Here is a 25,722-nt window from a genome sequence, read left to right as displayed (position 1 = left end):
TTAATAACATAGAGTTAAAGGTAAATTGAGCAAATTGGTAATTTCTGGCAATTTATTTAAGTGTGTATCAAACTGGTAGCCCTTCGCATTAATCAGTACTCAAGAAGTAGCTCTTGGTTTCAAAAAAGTTTGTGAACCCTGCAATACACACTGCAGAAACAGTAGTCAGAGATAATCAATGACAGAAGCACTCTACTGCAAAAATATAAAGCTAGTCAAAGAACCTCAATTTGTGACTACAAAAAAGCTTGGCAAAATGACAGGAGCTCGATGCTACTTTTAGGAATTTGCTGCAAAAATACAAGTTAAAGACTACCCCGTAAACACTGTTAACGTGCAATTGTTGAGAAAAAGGCAGGTTTATTGCATTCAAAATACTACAACATATCCCATAACAGCGCTCACTGCAACAATTACAGGACAATGTGCTGCTGAGTCGTGAAATAAATAAAAGAGCAGGTGAAACAATGAGGACACACACTTGAACACATTCGTCCTGCATAGTCACGTTAGTATTTATGAGTTTACACTTTATGCAGTTCAGTCTGACTCTAATATGCTAGGCTATTTGCTAACTCTCAAGGAAGTATGTTTTTTGTTTGTTTGACATCATCGCATTACTTTATCGCCGTGACCAGCTCATCTATTCTGCACTGCTACTTTTATGCAACTGTCAGGATAAAGAGATAAAGTGAAAAGCTGATAAGACATTTAGACAACAGTAGTGTCCTCTTGACAATGGACAGCGAAGACACGCGTATGATACTAAGAGGCAGTACAGCAGCTTGTTTTTTTTCACCCAACACTCTTTCACGGACAAAGTGGAGAAAGAAATAGTGGACAAATGAAGAGCGTCCATCAAGTCATGAAAGCAATTTGTTTCAAGCTGTATTGTCTGTTTGCTTTGGCGCCCCCTAGCTGGGAGAGAGTGCAGGACTGTTGTCAGTGCTGATGTTTACCAGGCACTCACTGGACTTGAGGCTTGAGAGAGACTTGCAGCTTGGGAAGGAGCCCAAAGAGCCACAAAGTCCCATCAGAGAGGGGGTGTAGGCTTTTTCTGTACACACGGAAGGATAATTAGGATTTTGTCATTTGTTCGTTTTTTTAATAAAAAAATAAATTAAAAAAAGGAGATAGGTGGCATTAAGAGTCACCTGTGCACCAGGCGCCTCCGTTCGGCTTCCCCACCGTCCTTGGAGGGTCTGAATCCAGGCTGATCTCCACTGACAGCAGCTCGGTGCTGGGGAAACTCCTCCTGAAGAGCACCAATGTGTAATATAAGATTTTTTATCACAGTTTACTAATAATGTTAATAATAATTAATACTATTCACAGTGTTTAATTAAAATGGCAGCTCCCTTGTGTCAAACATTTAGTATAAAAAATTAAACATTGTTTAAATAATATTAATAAGTCAACACATTAAAATTAACTAAAATTAATAGAATGACTAAATTATAAATAAAAATGCAATGACATTTAAACAAATAATTGATAAAAAAGCACAACACAATATTTTGTTGAAAAGAACTACTACACCAATTAATAATAATAAATAATTAATGAAACTAGACACATATTGGAAATTAACAAAATAACAAGGTGTCTTTAAAACATTTATTATTATTTAGAGTTATATATTGTTTGTAAAAAATTAACACTTGCAGATTAACTTAATTATTTGTGTTATTAAAAAGTGTACTATACAATATAAAAGTTGCACTTCCGACTAAAAATATATATAAAATAAAGTGACCTAAAAACATCTATTCATATTTACTTCACATTGACATCCCGCTGGGTTGTGAGTTTTTCCTTGCACTTATGTGGGCTCTGAAGCGAGGATGTCTTTGTGGCTTGTGCAGCCCTTTGAAACACTTGTGATTTAGGGCCATATAAATAAACATTGATTGAAATAAACATTGAATTGTGTTTTTTAAAATAGTGGATTTATTAGGTACTTATTTCAGTTTATATACATAATTTTAATTTAGAATTTTATTGCATCCCTTACAAGTAAAACGTTTTTTCAAAAAGTGCATTAAGACTACTGCCTTAGAACAAATCCGGGTACGCGTACCTCTGGGGGTACTTGAAGGTATGCCAATGGGGACGTGAGATTTTTTTTTAATATTCTAAAAATAGCAGCAACTCAAAAATCCTTTATAAATATATTTATTGAATAATACTTCACCAAAATATCAATGTAAGTTCATAAACTGCGAAAAAAAAAATGCAACAATGCAATATTCAGTGTTGACAGCTAGATTTTTTGTGGACATGTTCCATAAATATTGATGTTAAAGATTTCTTTTTTTGTGAAGAAATGTTTAGAATTAAGTTCATGAATCCAGATGGATCTCTATCACAATCTCCAAAGAGGGCGCTTTAAGTTGATGATTACTTCTATTAGTTATTTTTATATCTTTTTTTCCAAATAGTTCAAGAAAGACCACTACAAATGAGCAATATTTTGCACTGTTATACAATTTAATAAATCAGAAACTGATTACATAGTGCTGTATTTTACTTCTTTATCTCTTTTTTTCAACCAAAAATGCTTTGCTCTGATTAGGGGGTACTTGAATTAAAAAAATGTTCACAGGGGGTACATCACTGAAAAAAGGTTGAGAACCACTGCCTTAGAAGTCCAATAGTATACCACACTCTATGTCCTTTGCTATAAATAGTTTGTTTGATGTTGTTTTCCTGAGTATATACAATAGTAATAGTTAACAGCAATGATAAATATAGAATATAGCCAGTGTTTTTGAGTTGTTTTAGCATCAAAGCAAACCTGCGGAAGAGCTTGAGTTCATCCTGACTGCTGTGAGGTTCAAGCAGAGGCCATTGGTTCACTAATGGGATGGTTAGGTTTTTGGCTAGGTGGTTGGCATCGCATGGAATTAAACTTGTTCTGTCAAACGTGGACAAGAAAAAAACTCTTAACAACATCTGTATGTGTTTGGCAAAATGTATGTGAAGCTCCTGTGCGCGCTTACAGTTGCTCCTGAAGTTCCAGGACGACGTCCTCCAGCTCCTTCTTCTCTTGCTGGCTCTGACGGTGGACCTCTTCCAGGCGGGCTTTCAGCCTTTTGTTCTCTGCCTCCGTGTTCTTCAGCTGGGATTCGCGCAGACGCACCAGCTCCTCTAAGTAACCCTGACACACACACGCATGTGTCGTTGAACACTCAGCGGCCACAACATTAGAAACTCCAATACAGTTGTCCTTCGCCATATCATGCTTTGAAGATTACAGCGTAACTCTATGGCAGGGGTCGGGAACCTTTTTGGCTGAGAGAGCCATGAAAGCCAGATATTTCAAAATGTATTTCTGTGAGAGCCATATAATATGTTTTAACACTGAATACAACGTACATTTTTAAGTAAGACCAACATTTTTAGAGTATAAGTCTCTTATTCTTTTCAATAACATTGTTATTCTAAAGCTAACCAATAATAAATAGAATACTTCTTACGATTAATGCGACTTCTTGAACAGGTGCGATAGAAAATGGATGGCTGGATTAAAATACATAAGAATGTTTTATAATTTGAACGTTATTTTTAACACTGTGATTACAAGCGGAATTATTCATTACTTATCGTGTTAAGCAATGCCAGCTAAGATTTATCTGAGAGCCAGATGCAGTCATCAAAAGAGCCACATCTGGCTCTAGAGCCATAGGTTCCCTACCCCTGCTCTATGGTGATTATTTTGTTTTTTTTCAACTGATTTTTGGCCTAAATTAAACATTTTCAAGCATAAAACTGGCTAAATGAAGTAAAAAATGTACTGGATGATATCAAACCAATCAGAATGTGCTGTTCAGTATCGTGGCCACTGATTGCCTCAGCTACATGCAGAATTACATTTGATTAAACAAGTGTAAATGTACCTATGTGGTTGTTTTTTTATGTCTAGAGGGCTCTTATTAGGGCTGTGAACCTTTGGGTGTCCCACGATTCGATTCTATATCGATTCTTGGGGTCACGATTGGATGATATATCGATTTTTTCGATTCGATTCGATTCTCGATTCAAAAACGATATTTTTCCGATTCAAAACGATTCTGTATTCATTCACTACATAGGATTCCAGCAGGATCTACCCCAGTCTGCTGACATGCAAGCAGAGTAGTAGATTTTTTTTTTAAAAAGCTTTTATAATTGTAAAAGACAATTTTTTATCAACTGATTGCAATAATGTAAATTTGTTTTAACTATTAAACAAACCAAAAAAATTACTTATTTTATCTTTGTGAAAACATTGGAAACAGTGTGTTGTCAAGCTTATGAGATGCGATGCAAGTGTAAGCCACTGTGACACTATTGTTCTTTTTTATTATTTTTACAAATGTCTAATGATAATGTCAATGAGGGATTTTTAATCACTGCTATGCTGAAATTATAACTAATATTGATACTGTTGTTGATAATATTCATTTTTGTTTCACTACTTTTGGTTTGTTCTGTGTCGTGTTTGTGTCTCCTCTCAATTGCTCTGTTTATTGCAGTTCTGAGTGTTGCTGGGTCAGGTTTGGTTTTGGAATTGGATTGCATTGTTATGGTATTGCTGTGTAGTGGTTTGTTGGATTAATTAAAAAAATAAAAATAAATAAATAAAATAAATCGATTTTTTTTAAAAATGAGAATCGATTCTGAATCGCACAACGTATTCGAATCAATTTTTTCCCACACCCCCTAGCTCTTATATTGTTAAATAACATATTTAAAAGGTCATAAACACTTTTTTCTGCTCTCGCCATTAAAATATTTTATTTCTTATAATACTTTCTACTTTGCGGAAATTCATTTGCCTCAGTCAGGCCTTGAACCAATTTACAGCGATAAACAAGGGATTACGTTACAAGAGTTTTTTTGTTTTTTGCCTCTACGAATGGAATAATGACCATATTTATCATACCAATAATTACCATGTATCTTGATTTAAGCAAAATGAAATCATTAAGATGCATGCATTATTTACTGGTAAATCTACTGTACATTTTTACACAAAACAATGTAATATTATACCTAGTTAGGTACTAGTTAAATTGATAAAATTATGTTAAGTGACACAAAAACTAGCAATTAAGATTAGCATTTGACGCGATCTAATTTTCTTGAGTTGTTTTGTGGAATTTTATTATTTTTTTAATCCAATATTACTGTTGTCACAAAAATATTTAATTTTTGTATTTTTTTATATCAAATGTATTTTAAGAAATGATCAAATTCATGAAATGGCGTGTACACTCTGGACAAGTCGCCACCTCATCGGAGGGCAGACAGACAACATTCACACTCAGTTGCTTCAAAATGTCATTAATCAACAATTAATCAATTGACATAATTATTGACTATGCTGCTGTAATCATTACAAATTGTTGAATTCATGATTATTATCTTTATAATGGCATGATTACTTGATACAGCTCTTGTATCAGATCGCATGTACCTAATGTTGTGTCCAGTGCATTACCTTCTGAGCGTTAATAATCTTAAACCTCTGCTCCATCTTGCGGCACTTGGTGCTCCAGCTCTCCTCGTCGGCGACCAGTGGGACGTACGGATGTTCGGGGGCGTCGTCGTCACTCGCGCTGCTGTCGTCGTCGTCGCTCACGTAATCGTAGCTAATTAACAGAAGGGGAGCAGGGAGCTTTTTATTTTCATGTAATGTAGGGAGGGATGTTTTTTTTCCCTCCAATGCTTCTCAGTATGCGAGTAAAAGCTTTTCTTCATGTCACTCACACACACACCAGTGACCAAAAAAAAAAGAGTCATCTAATAAATGTTTTTTGTCTTTACACACCTTTGTGTGAATTTCAAATATGGCGTGTAGTCAACAACTGCAGGGGATTTTCCATCCAAGGCTTCCCCTTTGAGACAAAAACTGCAAAAGGAGACAATATCACACTATAAGAACAAGTCACAAGTTTGAGACATTGAAAATTTCTCTAATGAGGGTCACCTGAAGTCTATTGCGCCGAGGCCTATTAGCATCCCAGTTAGCACGGTGGCTTCTTCTCTTAGCATGATGGCACCATCTGCATAGAACCGCCTAGGCGCGCATTAAAAAAAACACACACAAGCAGGTGAAATTCTAGATTACTGTACAAACGGTGCACTTTCACCTCTCACCTCGTGGTCCTAATGTCCCTTAGGGCAGTCGCCACATATTCCGACAGCCTCTTCTCCATCAGGGCCACTCTCATCCAGGCTCGTCCCTTAAATCAAATCAAATCAAATCAACTTTATTTATAGTGCACATTTAAAATTTGCCACAGGGGTAGCCAAAGTGCTGTACAATGGACAGGTTCAAAGATAATACGAGGACCGAGCAAACAACACAACACAAACAGAACATGATAAAAAATAAATAAATAAAACATAAAAACAGGTTCACAGCAGGTGTATAATGGGGCGCCATTGCAGGATGGATATCACTTAGTGTTAAAAGCCAAGGAATAAAAGTATGTTTTTAAGAGAGATTTAAAAACAGGAAGAGAAATATTCAGGTTTTAGTTGATTTCCAACATGCCTTACAAAAATACACTGAAGTGAATGAAAAAAAGTCAAAGGTTTCGTAAGCCGTATTTACAAAGACCCAAATCATTGGGAGGAGTAGCTCTACCAATCTTTAGATTTTAGTACTGGGCCACCAACATTAGAATTATTAAATATTGACTGCAATATGAAGCATTTGATCCCACACCGTTATGGCTAGTTATGGAGCCAAACTCAACTAAATCAGTACCTTTTAGGGCTCTGGCTCTCAAATGGGGGTACGCGTACCCCTGGGGGTACTTGAAGGTATGCCATGGGGTACGTGAGAATTTTTAAAAATATTCTAAAGATAGCAACAATTCAAAAATCCTTTATAAATATATTTATTGAATAATACTTCAACAAAATATGAATGTAAGTTCATAAACTGTGAAAACAAATACAACAATGCAATACTCATTGTTGACAGCTAGATTTTTTGTGAACATGTTCCATAAATATTGATGTTAAAGATTTATTTTTCTGTGAGGAAATGTTTAGAATTAAGTTGATGGATCTCTATTACAATCCCCAAAGAGGGCACTTTAAGTTGATAATTACTTCTATTTTGTAGAAATCTTTATATATAATTGAATCACTTGTTTATTTTTTTTCAGTTATTTTTATATATCTTTTTCCAAATAGTTCAAGAAAAAACACTACAAATGAGCAATATTTTGCACTGTTATAGAATTTAATAAATCAGAAACTGATGACATAGTGCTGTATTTTACTTCTTCATCTCTTTTTTTCAACCAAAAATGCTTTGCTCTGATTAGGGGTTACTTGAATTAAAAAAAAATGTTCACAGGGGGTACATCACTGAAAAATGGTTGAGAACCACTGTTTTAGGGCTCGGGTTCACTCTTCCATCCACTCTTCTACTTCCGCTTTCACAAAAGAAAGAATTGATAAAAACCTCATTCAGAAATTGGGTTCAGTTCAAACGCTATTTTGGTTTACAGACTATTTCGAGTTTTGCACCCATCATGTTTTCCCTCCCTCTCTTGTCGCTAGTGCCTTTTAAGATGGTCGCGTTTGGCGATCAACACCATTAAATATTTATACGTTGACAGCAAACATTTATACATGGACAACACTTTTGCTTTCCAGCAACTTTGTGACAAATTTTCACTCCCTAAACAACACTTTTAGATATCTACAGAGCCGCAATTTTGTTCTAAATACTTTTTCTCGGGTTTCAAAACTTACCGATTAAAACAGTTTTAGATGGTTTTTTGACACCACTTCCTACTAGGATTGTACGGTATAGTACCGCGATACTAATGAATCATATTCGGTACTATACCGCCTATAAAAAGTACCGGATTGATACCCAAATTTGTGGTATCATCCAAAACTAATGTAAAGTATCAGAACAACAGAAGAGTAAATGATTATTACATTTTAACAGAAGTGTAGATACATGTTAAAAGAGAAAGTAAGCAGATATAAACAGTAAATGAACAAGTGGATTAATAATTATTTTTCTACCACTTGTCCTTTATAATTTTGACAAAATAATAGAATGGAAAATGACACAATATGTTACTGCATATATTAGCAGACTAAATTAAGAGCCTTTTTTTGTCTACTTACTACAAAAAGACAAGTTGTCTGGTATGTTCACTATTTTATGTAAGGTCAAACTTGCAATAACAAACATATTTTTAATGTATCATAAGATTTTTTTGTTAAAATAAAGCCAATAATGCCATTTTTTGTGGTCTCCTTTATTTAGAAAAGTATCAAAAAGTACCGAAATGTATCGAAATTTTTGTACCGGTACCAAAATATTGGTATCAGGACAACACTTCTTCCTACTTTTACAAACCCCGTTTCCATATGAATTGGGAAATTGTGTTAGATGTAAATATAAACGGAATACAAAGATTTGCAAATCCTTTTCGACCCATATTCAAGTGATTGCACTACAAAGACAAGATATTTGATGTTCAAACTCATCAACTTTATTATTTTTTTGCAAATAATGATTAACTTAGAATTTCATGGCAGCAACACGTGCCAAAGTAGTTGGGAAAGGGCATGTTCACCACTGTGTTACATCACCTTTTCTTTTAACAACACTCAATAAACATTTGGGAACTGAGGAAACTAATTGTTGAAGCTTTGAAAGTGGAATTCTTTCCCATTCTTGTTTTATGTAGAGCTTCAGTCGTTCAACAGTCCGGGGTCTCCGCTGTCATATTTTACGCTTCATAATGCGCCACACATTTTCGATGGGAGACAGTTCTTGACTGCAGGCGGGCCAGGAAAGTATCCACACTCTTTTTTTACGAAGCCACGCTATTGTAACACGTGCTGATTGTGGCTTGGCATTGTCTTGCTGAAATAAGCAGGGGCGTCCATGAAAAAGACGGCGCTTAGAGGGCAACATACAGTATGTTATTCCAAAACCTGTATGTACCTTTCAGCATTAATTGTGCCTTCACAGATGTGTAAGTTACCCATGCCTTGGGCACTAACGCACCCCCATACCATCACAGATGCTGGCTTTTGAACTTTGCGTCGGTAACAGTCTGGATGTTTCGCTTCCCCTTTGGTCCGGATGACACGATGTCGAATATTTCCAAAAACAATTTGAAATGTGGACTTGTCAGACCACAGAACACTTTTCCACTTTGCATCAGTCCATCTTAGATGATCTCGGGCCCAGGGAAGCCGGCTGTGTTTCTGGATGTTGTCGATGAATGGCTTTTGCTTTGTATAGTTGAGCTTTAACTTGCACTTACAGATGTAGCGACGAACTGTATTTACTGACAGTGGTTTTTTGAAGTGTTCCTGAGCCCATGTGGTGATATCCTTTAGAGATTGATGTCGGTTTTCTATACCGAGCCATCTGAGGGATCAAAGGTCATGGTCATTCAATGTTGGTTTCCGGCCATGCCGCTTAAGTGGAGTGATTTCTCCAGATTCTTTGAACCTTTTGATGATAGTATGGACCGTAGATGTTGAAATCCCTAAATTTCTTGCAATTGCACTTTGAGAAACGTTGTTCTTAAACTGTTTGACTATTTGCTCACGCAGTTGTGGACAAAGGGGTGTACCTCGCCCCATCCTTTTCTTCTGAAAGACTGAGCATTTTTTTGGAAGCTGTTTTTATACCCAATCATGGCACCCACCTGTTCCCAATTAGCCTGCACACCTGCGGGATGTTCCAAATAAGTGTTTGATGAGCATTCCTCAACTTTATCAGTATTTATTGCCACCTTTCCCAACTTGTTTGTCACATGTTGCTGGCATCAAATTCTAAAGTTAATGATTATTTGCAAAAAAAAATGTTATCCGTTTGAACATCAAATATGTTGTCTTTGTAGCATATTCAACATTTATATTTACATCCAACACAATTTAGCAACTCATATGGAAACAGGGTTTGTAAATGATCAATTACACGGGTTTACAACCTCCGTCTCTGGTTTCAATTATGTCACTTTAGGAGGAAGATTTAGGAGTGACCCTATTTGAGGAGAGATGGACAAATATTTTAAGTAGAGTTCATATGTCTTCTATTTGTGCTAGACACAGCCTTATTCAATGCAAGCTAATACAGTACATCGTACGTATTATAGCAAGGTCCAGCTGGCTAAAATGTATGATGGAATATCTGTATTATGTGATCCGTGTCAACAGTCTCCAGCTAAACCTAATACATATGTTTTGGCTCTGCCCATCCCTGTGCAGTTATAATTTTAGGTACTTTTTTCTTTGCTATTTGGTAAAAATATCGAACCGAAACATCTAAGCTGAATATTTGTGGTAGCCCCTGTGTCATCTTCTTTTAGCAAATTTCAAAAAGAATTTGGTAGCATTTACTACTTTGTTAGCTCGAAGACATATTGTGCTAAATTGAAAGGCACCTCCTTGCCACACCCGCTGGATTAGAGAGATATTCTTTATTTCCTTAAATTCCCCGGCCGAGTCATACCTAAGACTATAAAAATGGGACCTATTACCTCCCTGCTTGGCACTCAGCATCAAGGGTTGGAATTGGGGGTTAAATCATCAAAATGATTCCCAGGCGCGGCACAGCTGCTCCCCTCACCTCCAAGGGGGAGATCAAGGGAATGTGTCAAATGCAGAGGACAAATTTCACCACACCTTGTGTTTGTGTGACACGCATTGGTACTTTAACTTTTTTTTAAATTAGAGAAAATTAGGCGGACATTGAACGGTTGTTCTGTGAAGTTTCCAAAGAATAGGGTGGTTTCCTAAAATATGTAAAAAGACTTATCTCAAATTTAACCCCGATTGAAAAGTAATTAAAAGGTAGATAATTGATGAGCCTTTTGTCTGCTTTTGTGTATTGCTACACCATGTTGGGGACATTCAGGAGTGTAGTTATCTGTGGCTTTGTGTCAATATTTGCCTGTACTTATTTGACTGATGCATGATTTTGTTTGCTTATAATAATAATAATAATAATGAATTAGATTTTATATTGCGCTTTTCTATTATTAGATACTCAAAGTGCTCACAGAGAAGTGGGAACCCATCAATCATTCACACTTGGTGGTGGTGGTAAGCCACATTTGTAGCCACAGCTGCCCTGGGGTAGACTGACGGAAGCGAGGCTATCAGTTTGCGCCTACGGCCCCTCCGACCACCACCTGTCATTCATTCAGAAGTGTGAGCGGCACCAGGGAATAGTTTATCATTTTTATTTTTATGTCAAATTTTTGTGGGTTACTTGTTTCGGAGGGTGGAAAACAATGTTTGACGTGTATTTAATTGTATTTTAGGACTGTGTGTGTCAAAAATGATATTACAAAAATTAAAATGCAATACATTAAAGTTACTGCCATGTCTGAAAAGGAGTAGGAAGAAGCAGAGCTGATTTAATTGAGCCCCTGTCTGAAAGTTGAAAAGAAAATCTTTATTTTCTTCAGGCTTACTTTAGCTCTTGAGGGGCTGATGTTTTCCATGCTCTCGATGCTGTGAATGCAGCTGTGGGGCACTTTGGCACAAGCCAATCGGATGAAGTCCCAGAAACTTCTCTGGCCATCGAACCAGCTTCCAGAGCCTAAAATGTCCGAAATATATCAAGATTAGAATGTTTTTCACTACTCACCACCATTGTCACCTATAAATATTGGAGTCGGCGGGAACTAAAGCCTAACTTTGTAATTTTATCATGCCCTGTCAATACCTTTTTTTTAAATAAAGAAAAAGTTAGCCAAATATTGTTGTTGTTTAAAAACACCATACAGTATGGGTATTGATTCAATTAAAATACATAAAATATATAATAAATATTTATACTAAATAATATTTATAACAATAAATATTGAAAACTATTTAAGTATTTCCTGCTTAAAATCTTTTTTTAAAGTAAATAAATGTCATAATGATAATAATAAAACTATAAAATCTAACATATACTGTACCAAAAAATAAAAAATAAATGTTTTTCTTAAAAAGAAGAAAGAAATAAAAAAGAAGACAAATAATTATTAAGTAAAAACAACAAGATAAAAAGATTGATAAAACCAAAGCATCAAGAGAGGGAAGTCTGGGGGTGTCCGCTGGAGCGATTCCGGATAAGCGGTTGAAGATGGATGAATGGATGGATAAATTAAACCCATCAATAAAGTCTAAATAAACTATTTCCTCTCCTAGGAATACGGATTAAAGGGGAACACTATCACAATTTCTGAAGGGTAAAAACCAATAAAAATCAGTTCCCAGTGGCTTATTTTATTTTTCAAAGTTTTTCTCAAAATTTTACCCATCACGCAATATCCCGAAAAACGGCTTCAAAGTGCCTGATTTTATTCGTTGTTATATCCACCCATCTATTGTCCTGTGACGTCACAGCGTGACCACACAGAAACAAACATGGCGAATAGCACAAAAAGGTATAGCGATATTAGCTCGGATTCAGACTCGGAATTCAGCGTCGTAAGCGATTCAACGGATTACGCATGTATTGAAACGGATGGTTGGAGTATGGAGGCAGGTAGCGAAATCAAAACTGAAGAAGAAACTGAAGCTATTGAGCCATTTCATGACAGACAGCGGCACGGGAAGAAGCGAGGACGAATTCGGCGATCGCCTTCCAACCAACGATTGGTATGTGTTTGTTTGGCATTAAATGTGGGTGGAGGGAAAAGCTGGATGCAAATATAGCTACAAATGAGACATAATGATGCAATATGTACATACAGCTAGCCTAAATAGCATGTTAGCATCGATTAGCTTGCAGTCATGCCGTGACCAAATATGTCTGATTAGCACACTCCACATAAGTCAATAATATCAACAAAACTCACCTTTGTGCATTCATGCACAACGTTATAAGTTTGGTGGAAAAAATGAGACAGAAAAGGAAGTGGCATAAATCGCGTCTTAGCCAACATATCCAGGGGGTTTACCTCGCTCGTCTGCGGGAAGAGACTGCCGTCGTCCCTGAATAGCTCACACACTCAGGCAGATTCAATGGTGGTCTATTTTCCAATACTGCGGATTTTGTTGACTTTATCGTTGGAAATGCATCAGCTTTGAGTGTCGCATGATATCCACACATTCTTGCCATCTCTGTCGTAGCATAGCTGTCGTCGGTAAAGTGTGCGGAACAAACGAGGGACTTTCGCATCTTTTGGCCACTGGTGCAACTTGAATCCGTCTCTGTTCGTGTTGTTACACCCTCTGACAACACACCGACGAGGCATGATGTCTCCAAGGTACGGGAAAACAGTCGAAAAAACGGAAAATAACAGAGCTGATTTGACTTGGTGCGTGTAATAAGATTGAGAAAATGGCGGATTGCTTCATGTTGTGACGTCACGGGTGAAAGGTCATCGTTCGACAGGCTATCAATTGAAAGGCGTTTAAATCGCCAAATTCACCCTTTTAGAGTTCAGAAATCGGTTAAAAAAACATATGGTCTTTTTTCTGCAACATCAAGGTATATATTGACGCTTACATAGGTCTGGTGATAATGTTCCCCTTTAATGGATTACAGTTACAATGATTATAAATACAGCAAACTAATTATAAATAATACAATATTAACTAACATGATAATAAATAAGTATTCATAAAAAATATTAATCCCTTTATTAATTATTAACAAATTCAGAACTTAACAAAAATTAAATGGTGAAAGGAAAAACTTCATATTTTTCTCTAATTTCTCCCCTTAAAAACTAATAAACAAAAAACGAAGCAATCCCTCTTCGCAAAAAACTAAGCTTTCCCACTCCTTGAAAAACAATCTTTAAAGTAAATAAATATCATGATAATAATAAAACAGTAAAATACAACATATTAAATGCCCCCAATTTTTTTTCTTTCTTTTAAAAGATAATTCATGAAATCATAAAAACTAAAAAAAACTCATGAAAACAATCTTAAATAACTAATACCAAAATATTCTTTAAAAACAATCTACATTAACTATTTTCTCTTCTAATAATATTAAGTTAAACATTACAGCTACAACAATAACAACACACCAAATAAAATATGTAACTTAATTAACAGAAACTCAAATAGTTAAAATATAAAACATTGTTATATTATTTTTAACTAAAAGAAAATAGGCAAAAGCTAAGCTTTTCCACTCCTTGAAAAAATACCATTTAAAGTACATAAATACCATAATAATAAAACAGTAAAATATAACATATTAAATGCGCCAAACATATTTTTTTTCTTTCTTTTAAAAGATAATTAATGAAGTCATAAAAACTAAAACAACAAAATAACTCTTTATACAATCGTAATGAACTATTTCCTTTCCTAAGAATACGATCGAATGAATTACTACAACAATAATAAAACAAAAAAATGATATATAATAAAATATCAAATAAAATTAAAATAGGTCTTCACCAAAAATTTAATTACCTTTCTAAATATTGATGCATTTAATTACACAATCTCAAATAATAAAAGGATTTAAAAAATCATTGTATATTTTTTCATTCCTCCCCTTAAAAAAATGAAAGTGCAAAAAATGAATGAATAATGATTGGAAATAATACAAATATAATCAAAGCTTCGAGCAGCGTTGAACTTAACCAACACGATTTGGGCTCATTTGGTCCCTAAAAGGAGGGTGTGAAAATATGACCCGCGATTTTTATCCAAACCAAAATGGTAGCATTCCTGTTGTTTTACGAACTTGGGTTCGTGAGGGTTCTTGAGTGTGTCCTGTCACAACAAATATCTTTTCCAACTCTCATGATGATCGGCAAAACTGGCAATTTATATATACAGTGGGGCAAAAAAGTATTTAGTCAGCCACCGATTGTGCAAGTTCTCCCACTTCAAATGATGACAGAGGTCTGTAATTTTCATTATAGGTACACTTCAACTGTGAGGGACACAATGTGAAAAAGTATTTGGTCAACCATTCAAAGCTCTCACTGATGGAAGGAGGTTTTGGCTCAAAATCTCACGATACATGGCCCCATTCATTCTTTCCTTAACACGGATCAATCGTCCTGTCCCCTTAGCAGAAAAACAGCCCCAAAGCATGATGTTTCCACCCCCATGCTTCACAGTAGGTATGGTGTTCTTGGGATGCAACTCAGTATTCTTTTTCCTCCAAACACGACGAGTTGAGTTTATACCAAAATGGATACATGGATGATACAGCAAAGGATTGGGAGAATGTCATGTGGTCAGATGAAACCAAAATAGAACTTTTTGGTATAAACTCAACTCATTGTGTTTGGAGGAAGAAGAATACTGAGTTGCATCCCAAGAACACCAAACCTACTGTGAAGCATGGGGGTGGAAACATCATGGTTTGGGGCTGTTTTTCTGCTAAGGGGACAGGACGATTGATCCGTGTTAAGGAAAGAATGAATGGGGCCATGTATCGTGAGATTTTGAGCCAAAACCTCCTTTCATCAGTGAGAGTTTTGAATGGTTGACCAAATACTTATTTTCCATCATAATTTATAAATAAATTATTTAAAATTCCTAAAATGTGAATTCCTGGCTTTTTTTTCACATTCTGTCTCTCACAGTTGAAGTGTACCTATGATGAAAATTACAGACCCCTGTCATCATTTTAAGTGGGAGAACCTGCACAATCGGTGGCTGACCAAATACTTTTTTGCCCCACTGTGTGTATATATATATATATATATATATATATATATATATATATATATATATATATATACACACACAAACAAAGGCACAATTGAGTCAGATGTGGGTTTTTTGTTTTAGGGACCCATAAAAAACAACATTTTCCACTTTGCATGACGTGCTCACTACCTTTGGTGATCTTTTAAGCAAGTTAAGGCACGCAGTGAGGCTCTTTTATTACCTTTAAAGCGGTGGCAAAGGATGTGCTCCAGAACGGCCGCAAAATTGATGAACGCCTCCGATGAGTCATCGATGGGCTCGGCCGTGTCTTGCTCCAGAAGGGTTTTCACTGAGAACCTAAAGGGTTAGTACGAACAGGAAGAGTTGCTGATGTCACTTTGTTATTATGTATTACCGGACCGCTCAATAATAATATGACTCTCTTGTGATGCCACTCGTATTGATAGGAAAGGCACTCACTGTGGTGATGCACCGGTTTATATAATACATATAGTGCAGCGTAAGTACAATTAAAGATTTTGCTTTTGTGAATTTGAATGCCTGCAAGACAATATTATACGAGTCAAGTGATCTAACAACCCCTTTGTTATAATGGCATCAATGTCTCATTCATGGAACTACTGTGTATACACAACAGGCACTGACTTGTGAGCTCTGTTACCACTAAAATAAACACAATTTCTAATTATTTTAGCCATAGTAAATACACAACAAAAGTATGCATCCTCAAATAGTTCATTTGTTTAACCCGAGTTTCTACATACCCAGCAGGCCCAAGACATTAAAACAACGTTGAGAACTTGTTAAATTAGGTCCTGACGTTGAGCCACTCAAACATAACGTTGAAACTACGTTTAATCAATGTTGAGTTCCGACGTTGATTTGACCATTGAAATGTAATAATTTCGCCACCAAAATTCTACAACACAAACACAGTGTTGACACAACATGCTTTTTGGCGACGTTTATTTAATGTCCGGTTGTGACGTTGATTTGACCATTCAAATTTGATTATTTCTCAACAAACAATGTGGATCCAACATTGGGCATCAACGTTGTCTCATTTTACAAATGCAACTATTTCGCAATGTTGTTTCAAAGTCCTTTTTAAAGGACATGACTGTTTTATCAACATTGTATCAATGTCTTGTGCCTGCTGGGGAACTCACTCTCACCCCCGGTGGCGTGGGGTGGTATTACTGGTTAGTTTCTAGCCAGCTTCACCACAAAATATGTCTTTAATCAGCAAATTCCATTTTATGTTGATCACTTTAGTTTCTGTAGTGTGTGGAGGTGTAAGATGTAATAACGCATTGTTAAAAGAAGAATCATGTTTTATAGGCATAATTTTAGAGGTTTCTGTTGGGAATCGTTTTTTTGCTGCCATCCTAGTCACGTCTGTTGTGTCCTTGAGCAAGACACTTCACCCTTGCTCCTGATAAGTCCTGGTTAGCGCCTTGCATGGCAGCTCCCGCCATCAGTGTGTGAATGTGTGTGTGAATGGGTGAATGTGGAAATCGTGTCAAAGCGCTTTGAGTTCCTTAGAAAGGTAGAAAAGTGCTATACAAGTATAACCCATTTACCATTTGCTAGTCTGGAGTAACTATCGCTGTGATGAGGTGGCGACTTGTCCAGGGTGTACCCCGCCTTACGCCCGATTGTAGCTGAGATAGGCACCAGCGCCCTCCGCGACCCCAAAAGGGAATAAGCGGTAGAAAATGGATGGATGGAGTAACTATCGCCCCATGTGGTGTACATCAGTATTGCAGGCTGCTTTACTAACACAGCCACATTAGAAACTAAACTGACAAGGTACTGTAGTTCTATACGACTGCAAACTATAATGATTATAAATATAAATAATTATTAAGTAATCCATCCATCCATCTTCTTCCGCTTATCCGAGGTCGGGTTGCGGGGGCAGCAGCCTAAGCAGGGAAGCCCTGACTTCCCTCTCCCCAGACACTTCCTTCAGCTCCTCCCGGGGGATCCCGAGGCATTCCCAGGCCAGCCAGGAGAAATAGTCTTCCCAATGTGTCCTGGGTCTTCCCCATGGCCTCCTACCGGTCGTACGTGCCCGAAACACCTCCCTAGGGAGGTGTTCAGGTGGCATCCATTCATCCAATATTAAGTAATATTGTAAGCATTTTCATTTTTTTAGGCACCTTTCTGTGACTTTAGGGCTCACTCTTACCTGCTGCAGTGGTGTCGATGGAATTACAGGCGGATTTAACTTGTTTTGCAGCTAGATGTTGAATTTTTTTTTTAAAAACACTATTTTATTGTAACATTTGGTAAATGCTAAGTTTTTACTGGAAAATCGACAGTCTACTTCAGTGGTTCTCAACCTTTTTTCAGTGATGTACCCCCTGTGAACATTTTTTTAATTCAAGTACCCCCTAATCAGAGCAAAGCATTTTTGGTTGGAAAAAAAGAGATAAAGAAGTAAAATACAGCACTATGTCATCAGTTTCTGATTCATTACATTGTATAACAGTGCAAAATATTGCTCATTTGTAGTGGTCTTTTTTGAACTATTTGGAAAAAAAGATATAAAAATAACTAAAAACGTGTTGAAAAATATACAAGTGATTCAATTATATAAAAAGATTTCTACACATAGAAATAATCATCAACTTAAAGTGCCCTCTTTGGGGATTGTAATAGAGATCCATCTGGATTCATGAACTTAATTCTAAACATTTCTTCACAAAAAAAGAAATCTTTAACATCGATATTTATGGAACATGTCCACAAAAAATCTAGCTGTCAATACTGAATATTGCATTTATTTTCACAGTTTATGAACTTACATTCATATTTTTTTTAAGTATTGTGTTGGAGCCACTATGGATTTAACTTTCACAGTATCATGTTAGACCTGCTCGACATCCATTGCTTTCGGTCCCCTAGAGGGGGACATCTGAGGTCCTCTCCAAGGTTTCTCATAGTCAACATTGTCACTGGCGTCCCACTGGATATGAATTCTCCCTGCCCACTGGGTGTGAGTTTTCCTTGCCCTTTTGTGGGTTCTTCCGAGGATGTTGTAGTCGTAATGATTTGTGCAGTCCTTTGAGACATTTGTGATTTGGGGCTATATAAATAAACATTGATTGATTGATGATTCTACGATGAGGTGGCGACTTGTCCAGGGTGTACCCCGCCTTCTGCCCGATTGTAGCTGAGATAGGCGCCAGCGCCCCCCGCGACCCCAAAAGGGAATAAGCGGTAGAAAATGGATGGAAAATGGATGGATGATTGATTATTGATTATTCAATAAATATATTTAAAAAGGATTTTTGATTTGTTGCTATTTTTAGAATATTTAAAAAAAAATCTCACGTACCCCTTGGCATACCTTCAAGTACCCCCAGGGGTACGCGTACCCCCATTTGAGAACCACTGGTCTACTTAATACAATTTATATAATTAATAATGGAAATCCAGAGGAGCCAGCACAGTGGTACAGGTGTTAGTGAATGTGCCTCACAATACGAATGTCCTGAGTAGTCCTGGGTTCAATCCCGGACTCGGGATCTTTCTGTGTGGAGTTTGCATCATGTTCTCCCCGTGACTGCGTGGGTTCCCTCCGGGTACTCTGGCTTCCTCCCACCTCCAAAGACATGCACCTGGGGATAGGTTGATTGGCAACACTAAATTGGCCCTAGTGTGTAAATGTGAGTGTGAATGTTGTCTGTCTATCTGTGTTGGCCCTGCGATGAGGTGGCGACTTGTCCTGGGTGTAGCCCGCCTTCTGCCCGAATGCAGCTAAGCTAGGCCCCAGCAACCCCCGCTGCCCTGAAAGGGACAAGTGGTAGAAAATGGATGGATGGCAAAGAGGCAAATTCATACATTTTTCACTGTTACAAGCGGTCCTTTGATGGCAGCCATAACTGCGATGTGGCCCTCAATGAAAACCAGTTTGACATGCCTGCTGTAGGGTGTCCCCAGCTAAATGGCAGATAGTTAATAGTAATGGACCCTTACTGGGACCAATTGTACACTCTCAGTTACATTAACATTGGAATTATGGAACCTACTCAGTGGCCTAGTGCAGTGGTTCTCAAATGGGGGTATGCGTACCCCTGGGGGTACTTGAAGGTATGCCATGGGGTACGTGAATTTTTTTTTTTAATATTCTAAAATTAGCAACAATTCAAAAATCCTTAATAAATATATTTATTGAATAATACTTAAAATATGAATGTAAGTTCATAAACTGTGAAAAGAAATGCAACAATACAATATTCAGTGTTGACATCTAGATTTTTTGTGGACATGTTCCATAAATATTGATGTTAAAGATTTCTTTTTTTTTGTGAAGAAATGTTTAGAATTAGGGTGATGAATCCAGATGAATCTCTATTACAATCCCCAAAGAGGGCACTTTAAGTTGATGATTACTTCTATGTGTAGAAATCCTTATTTATAATTGAATCACATGTTTATTTTTCAACACGTTTTTAGTTATTTTTATATTCTTTTTTTCCAAATAGTTCAAGAAAGACCACTACAAATGAGCAATATTTTGCACAGTCATACAATTTAATAAATCAGAAACTGATGACATAGTGCTGTATTTTACTTCTTTATCTCTTTTTTTCAACCAAAAATGCTTTGCTCTGATTAGGGGGTACTTGAATTAAAAAAATGTTCACAGGGGGTACATCACTGAAAAAAGGTTGAGAACCACAGGTCTAGTGAGTGTCCGCCTGGAGAACGGTAGGTTGTGAGTTCAAACCTCGGCCGAGTCATATCAAAGACTAAGAAAAGGGGGACACATTATGTCCCTGCTTGGCACTCAGCATGAAGGGTTGGAATTGGGGGTTAAATCACCAAAAATGGTTCCCGGGCGTGGCCACCGCTGCTGCTCACTGCTCCCCTCACCTCCCAGTAGGTGATCAAGGGATGGGTCAAATGCAGAGGACAAAATTCACCACACCTAGTGTGTGTGTGACAATCATTGGTACTTTGACTTTAACTTAATCATACATGTGGGTCGATAGATATACAAACTGTAAAATATAGCTTTGATGTAGCAAGCTACTTTTGCCATGTAGCTTGTTCGGGGATAGCTTCACATGTAGCTTAGCAACATTTTATTGGAAGTAACTTTTGGTTGAGCTTACTACATTTTCCAAGTAGCTTGCTCATCACTGGGTATACTCACTATCACCCTCTGAGGTGCGGAGGTGAATTACAGGGAAGGCCACAACATTAGAAACACCCTGTTATTTGATGCAGTGCAGTTCTACACCGCTGCACAACTACAAGCACAGTGAATAAATTACATAATTCATCCATCCATTTTCTACCGCTTGTCCCTTTCGGGGTCGCGGGGGGTGCTGGAGCCTATCTCAGCTGCATTCGGGCGTAAGGCGGGCTACACCCTGGGCAAGTCATCAGTTCATCGCAGGGCCAACACAGATAGACAACATTCACACTCACATTTACACACTAGGGCCAATTTAGTGTTGCCAATCAACCTATCCCCAGGTGCATGTCTTTGGAAGTGGGAGGAAGCCGGAGTACACGGAAGGAACCCACGCAGTCACGGGGAGAAAATGATGCAAACTCCACACAGAAAGATCCCGGGCTCCGGGATTGAACCCAGGACTAGTCAGGACCTTCGTATTGTGAGGCACATGCACTAACCTTTGTTCCACCATGCTGCCCAATTTACATAAATGTTACATAAAATATTGGGATATGTTTATTAGGGGTGTGGGAAAAAATCGATTCGAATTTGAATCGCAATTCTCATTTTTTTTAAAAACAATTTATTTATTTATTTATTTATTTAATCAATTCAACAAAACAATACACAGCAATACCATAACAATGCAATCCAATTCCAAAACCAAACCTGACCCAGCAACACTCAGAACTGCAATAAACAGAGCAATTGAGAGGAGACACAAACACGACACAGAACAAACCAAAAGTAGTGAAACAAAAGTGAAAATATTATCAACAACAGTATCAATATTAGTTATAATTTCAGCATAGCAGTGATTAAAAATCCCTCATTGACATTATCATTAGACAGCGATTTTAAACAAGACAAACAAGGCGTTTAAAAATCGTGTTTTTATCACCTTCGTCTTTTAGTAAAGGTTAAACCGTTTTTATCTTTTAACCTTTTAGAACAAGTCGTGCATGCTTTTATTTCAAGTCGCCTGCACTACTGCGACGCACTTTATGCTGGCAGTAGCCAAAAAGCTCTCTCCCGGTTGCAGTTAGTCCAGAACGCGGCAGCACGACTTTTAACAGGGGCCAGGAAATGCCAGCATATAACCCCAATTCTTCAGAGTTTGCACTGGCTCCCTGTTCATTTTAGAATTGATTTTAAAACATTGCTGTTTGTTTTTAAATCTTTACATGGACTGGCACCTCAATATATCTCGGACCTAATCCAAATTTATATTCCTGCGCGCGCTCTGAGGTCCGAGAGCCAGTTCCAGCTCGTGGTGCCCAAGACCAGACTTAAGACCAGGGGAGACAGGGCCTTCTCTGAGCTCTGGAACACTCTGCCCCTCCATGTTCAAACTGCTTCCACAGTGGAGTGTTTTAAGTCTCGTCTTAAGACCCACTTTTATTCTTTGGCTTTTAACACTACGTGAGTTGTGTGGTCCTCTGTCCTCTGTCCTCTGTTGTCCCGTGTTTTTTATGTATTTTGATTTCTATTTTACTGTTTTGATTGATTTTACCTTTTGAAATAGTTTTTAATCATATTTGTTTTTGTATTGTTTTTTTATATTGGTTTTATATTTATTTATTTTTTGTATTTATTCATTCATTGGTGCAGCATAATATTGTTTTTTTAATATTGTTTTTAACATGGCTGTGCAGCACTTTGGAAACGTTATTGTTATTTAAATGTGCTATATAAATAAAGTGGATTGGATTGATTGGATTAGACATTTATGAAACTAAAAAAAGAACAATAGTGTTACAGTGGCTTACACTTGCATCGCATCTCATAAGCTTGACAACACACTGTGTCCAATATTTTCACAAAGACAAAATAAGTCCTATTTTTTGTTCGTTTAATAGGTAAAACAAATTTAGATTATTGCAATCAGTTGATAAAACATTGTCCTTTACAATTATAAAAGCTTTTTACAAACATCTACTACTCTGCTTGCATGTCAGCAGACTGGGGTAGATCCTGCTGAAATCGTATGTATTGAATGAACAGAGAATCCTTTTGAATCGGGAAAAAAAATCGTTTTTGAATCAAGAATCGTGTTGAATTGAAAAAAAAAATATCGATTTTGAATTGAATCGAGACCCCAAGACTCAATAATGAATCGTATCGTGGGTCACCCAAAGATTCGCAGCCCTAATGTTTATTTACTGGGCACAGCATAATAGGTATTATAGTGTGCCCCGCCTTATGCCCGAATGCAGCTGAGATAGGCTCCAGCACCCCCAGGACCCCTAAAGGGACAAGCGGTAGAAAATGGATGGATAACACATATGTGTTTAAGTACATTAATGATACATAGTAAGTGCCTCAAACTAAAAATTAGAATCCAATGAAGGAGTTAAATAATAACTTAAGTGCACACAGGCCTCTCTTATTGTGCCTCTGAGTCCCTTGTGTACCAGCCAGTCCCTGCCCCAAAAAGGGTCGTCATGGCAACCATCTGCATGAGTAAATGGAAGATGACACTGCTAAACTCAGAGAGGACATGTTGTTCTTTTTAAAAGAAAACAATAGAAATATTGCTGTAGACCTTATTTGTGTCATCACAAAAAAAGGGGATTTAGAAGATGATGATGTCATCTAAGGTCAGGAGTGAACCGTGAACATAAACAATGCAAAAATGGCACAAGTAAAAGCCCATGTCATGCAATGAGGATGAAAAGTGACCTGCACACGGTGATGAGGTTCTTCCTTTCCACAGCCACGTTCCGAGAAGATGCTTTCACCGACACATCCTCCATGGCCACACACACCGCCTCCATCCGACCACCGAAGACTCCCGCCTGCCTGCCTGCCGCCCGACCTCCGCCTCTTTCTCCTCATTCACGCACCGAAGTGTGAGAAAGTGGGAAGCACACTCGCGGCCACCAGAGGAGAAACAGTCGGAACACAAAAGCAGGTTGTCGTTGGCAGTCTTTTTTTTTTTTTTTAAATCATCAACAGACTGATTTTTACATCCGCGTCCTCTCTTCCTTGATCTCGCCGCCCCTTTCGGTGACGTCATTACCACGCGACGTGACCAGAGAGCTGGCTCAAAGTACAAGTAGCTGGCAAACTGGCGAATGTGCTAAAAAAACAAATACAGGACAATTTTGAAGTGTTATGTCAAACATTTTCACATTGAACCCGTTTATTTGAATTTAAATGTTTAAGTGCAAGTGTGAAAGTAATTCTAGGCAAATGTGAACCTTGGCTTGAAATGACGTCATACCAATCTTTCCTTTTTTGTTGTTCGAGTGAATCAATCCAAATATGGCCAGTGTCGATGCCGACTTGGATTGATTGATTGAAACTTTTATTAGTAGATGGCACAATACACTACACATTCCGTACAATTGACCACTAAATGGTAACACCCGAATAAGTTTTTCAACTTCTTTAAGTCGGGGTTCACGTTGATCAATTCATGGTATCATATCAATGCCGATATCAGGTCGATGCTATAGCGTGATGCGACCAACTTTCAATTAATTTTCACACATATATTTGATATATTTACAAACCATAAATACGTTATTAAGACACAGGTGGGCAAAAAGCAAAAGTATTTGAATAATAGTCATTCATGTTTTTGGTTATTTCACACTATATAAATATTTCACCTTGCTCAAATAATCGTATGTAATAAAAAAAACAATTTATTATTTAGTTGATATTGTAACATTGTCTTAAATTATATTGTACTATATACTGTTAAAACATTCACAAATAAGTTTGACATATTTTTATAGTTTCCTAACTGTGTGTAATAAAAAAGCAATGTATTATTTAGTTGATATTCTAAAATTGTCTTAAATTGTATTATTCTATATACTGTTAAAATAATTAAAAATAAGTTTGACAAATGTTCCCAATATAATTGTTTTATTCTAATATTAAAAGCCATATCACTAAATTATTCAAGGAGCTTGAAAGCAAAAGGATCGATACAATATTTTGCAGTATCGCTCAACCTTACTTAATACTACTGATCTTATTTAGCTATGAGGGCAAAAAAGCAGTGCAAACCACAAATATAACAATAAACATACCATATTTCCTTGAATTGCCGCCGGTAATGCGCTGATAATTTAAAAACCTCTTACTCCTGAGCTTACCAAAGGCATGCGATAAAAGTAAGCATGCACTAATTATTTTAAAACCTCTTCTCACTCCGGTACTTACCAAAGGCATGCAGTAAAAATTTGAGTGTGATGTAAGCTTGGACCTTAAATCCTACTGAATAGCTCTTAATCTTCTTCCCTTTATGCGATTTCAAATTACTAGTATTGAAATCAGCCTCCTCCATTTTGAAAATGATGACAGGGGAAGTGTCACTCGTGACGTCACGAGTTTGACCAGGCGGTAATACTAAGCATGTGCTAATTATTTTGCGAAGCGAGTTTGACCAGGCAGTAATTCAAGGCAGGCGCATACTATATGCCGTGCGGCAATTCAAGGAAATACGGTATGTATCAAATATGGCCAGTGTCGATGCCGATTTTGATTGATTGATTGAAACTTTTATTAGTAGATTGCACAGTACAGTACACATTCCGTACAATTGACCACTAAATGGTAACACCCGAATAAGTTTTTCAACTTGTTTAAGTCGGAGTCCACGTTGATCAATTCTTGGTATTGTATCATTGCCGATATCAGATCGATGCTAGCGTGATGTGACCAACTTTCAATTAATTTTCACACATATATTTACAAACCATAAATACATTATTAAGACATAGGTAGGCAAAAGTATTTGAATAATAGTGATTCATGTTTTTGGTTATTTCACACTATATAAATATTTCACCTTGCTCAAATAATCTTATGTAATAAAAAAAACTATCCATTTATTATTTAGTTGATATTGTAACATTGTTTTAAATTGT

General features: G+C 37.0%; 1 protein-coding gene across 1 annotated transcript; it reads right to left on the bottom strand.

Moving 5' to 3' along the window:
* Positions 1 to 340: 340 nt before the first annotated feature.
* Positions 341 to 23,817, bottom strand: rundc3ab (RUN domain containing 3Ab). Its single transcript, XM_061909495.1, has 11 exons — positions 23,519 to 23,817; positions 15,860 to 15,975; positions 11,466 to 11,593; positions 6,145 to 6,230; positions 5,975 to 6,064; positions 5,816 to 5,896; positions 5,486 to 5,636; positions 3,003 to 3,160; positions 2,798 to 2,917; positions 1,155 to 1,255; positions 341 to 1,057 (listed from the first exon to the last, which is right to left on the bottom strand). Exons 1-11 carry the CDS (start codon positions 23,611 to 23,613, stop codon positions 915 to 917), a joined length of 1,269 nt encoding a protein of 422 aa, XP_061765479.1. The 5' UTR covers positions 23,614 to 23,817; the 3' UTR covers positions 341 to 914.
* Positions 23,818 to 25,722: the final 1,905 nt, after the last annotated feature.

This window comes from Nerophis ophidion, linkage group LG08 (genome assembly GCF_033978795.1).
Source record: "Nerophis ophidion isolate RoL-2023_Sa linkage group LG08, RoL_Noph_v1.0, whole genome shotgun sequence".
Lineage (NCBI taxonomy): Eukaryota > Metazoa > Chordata > Actinopteri > Syngnathiformes > Syngnathidae > Nerophis > Nerophis ophidion.
This window is presented reverse-complemented; position numbering and strand designations above follow the sequence as displayed.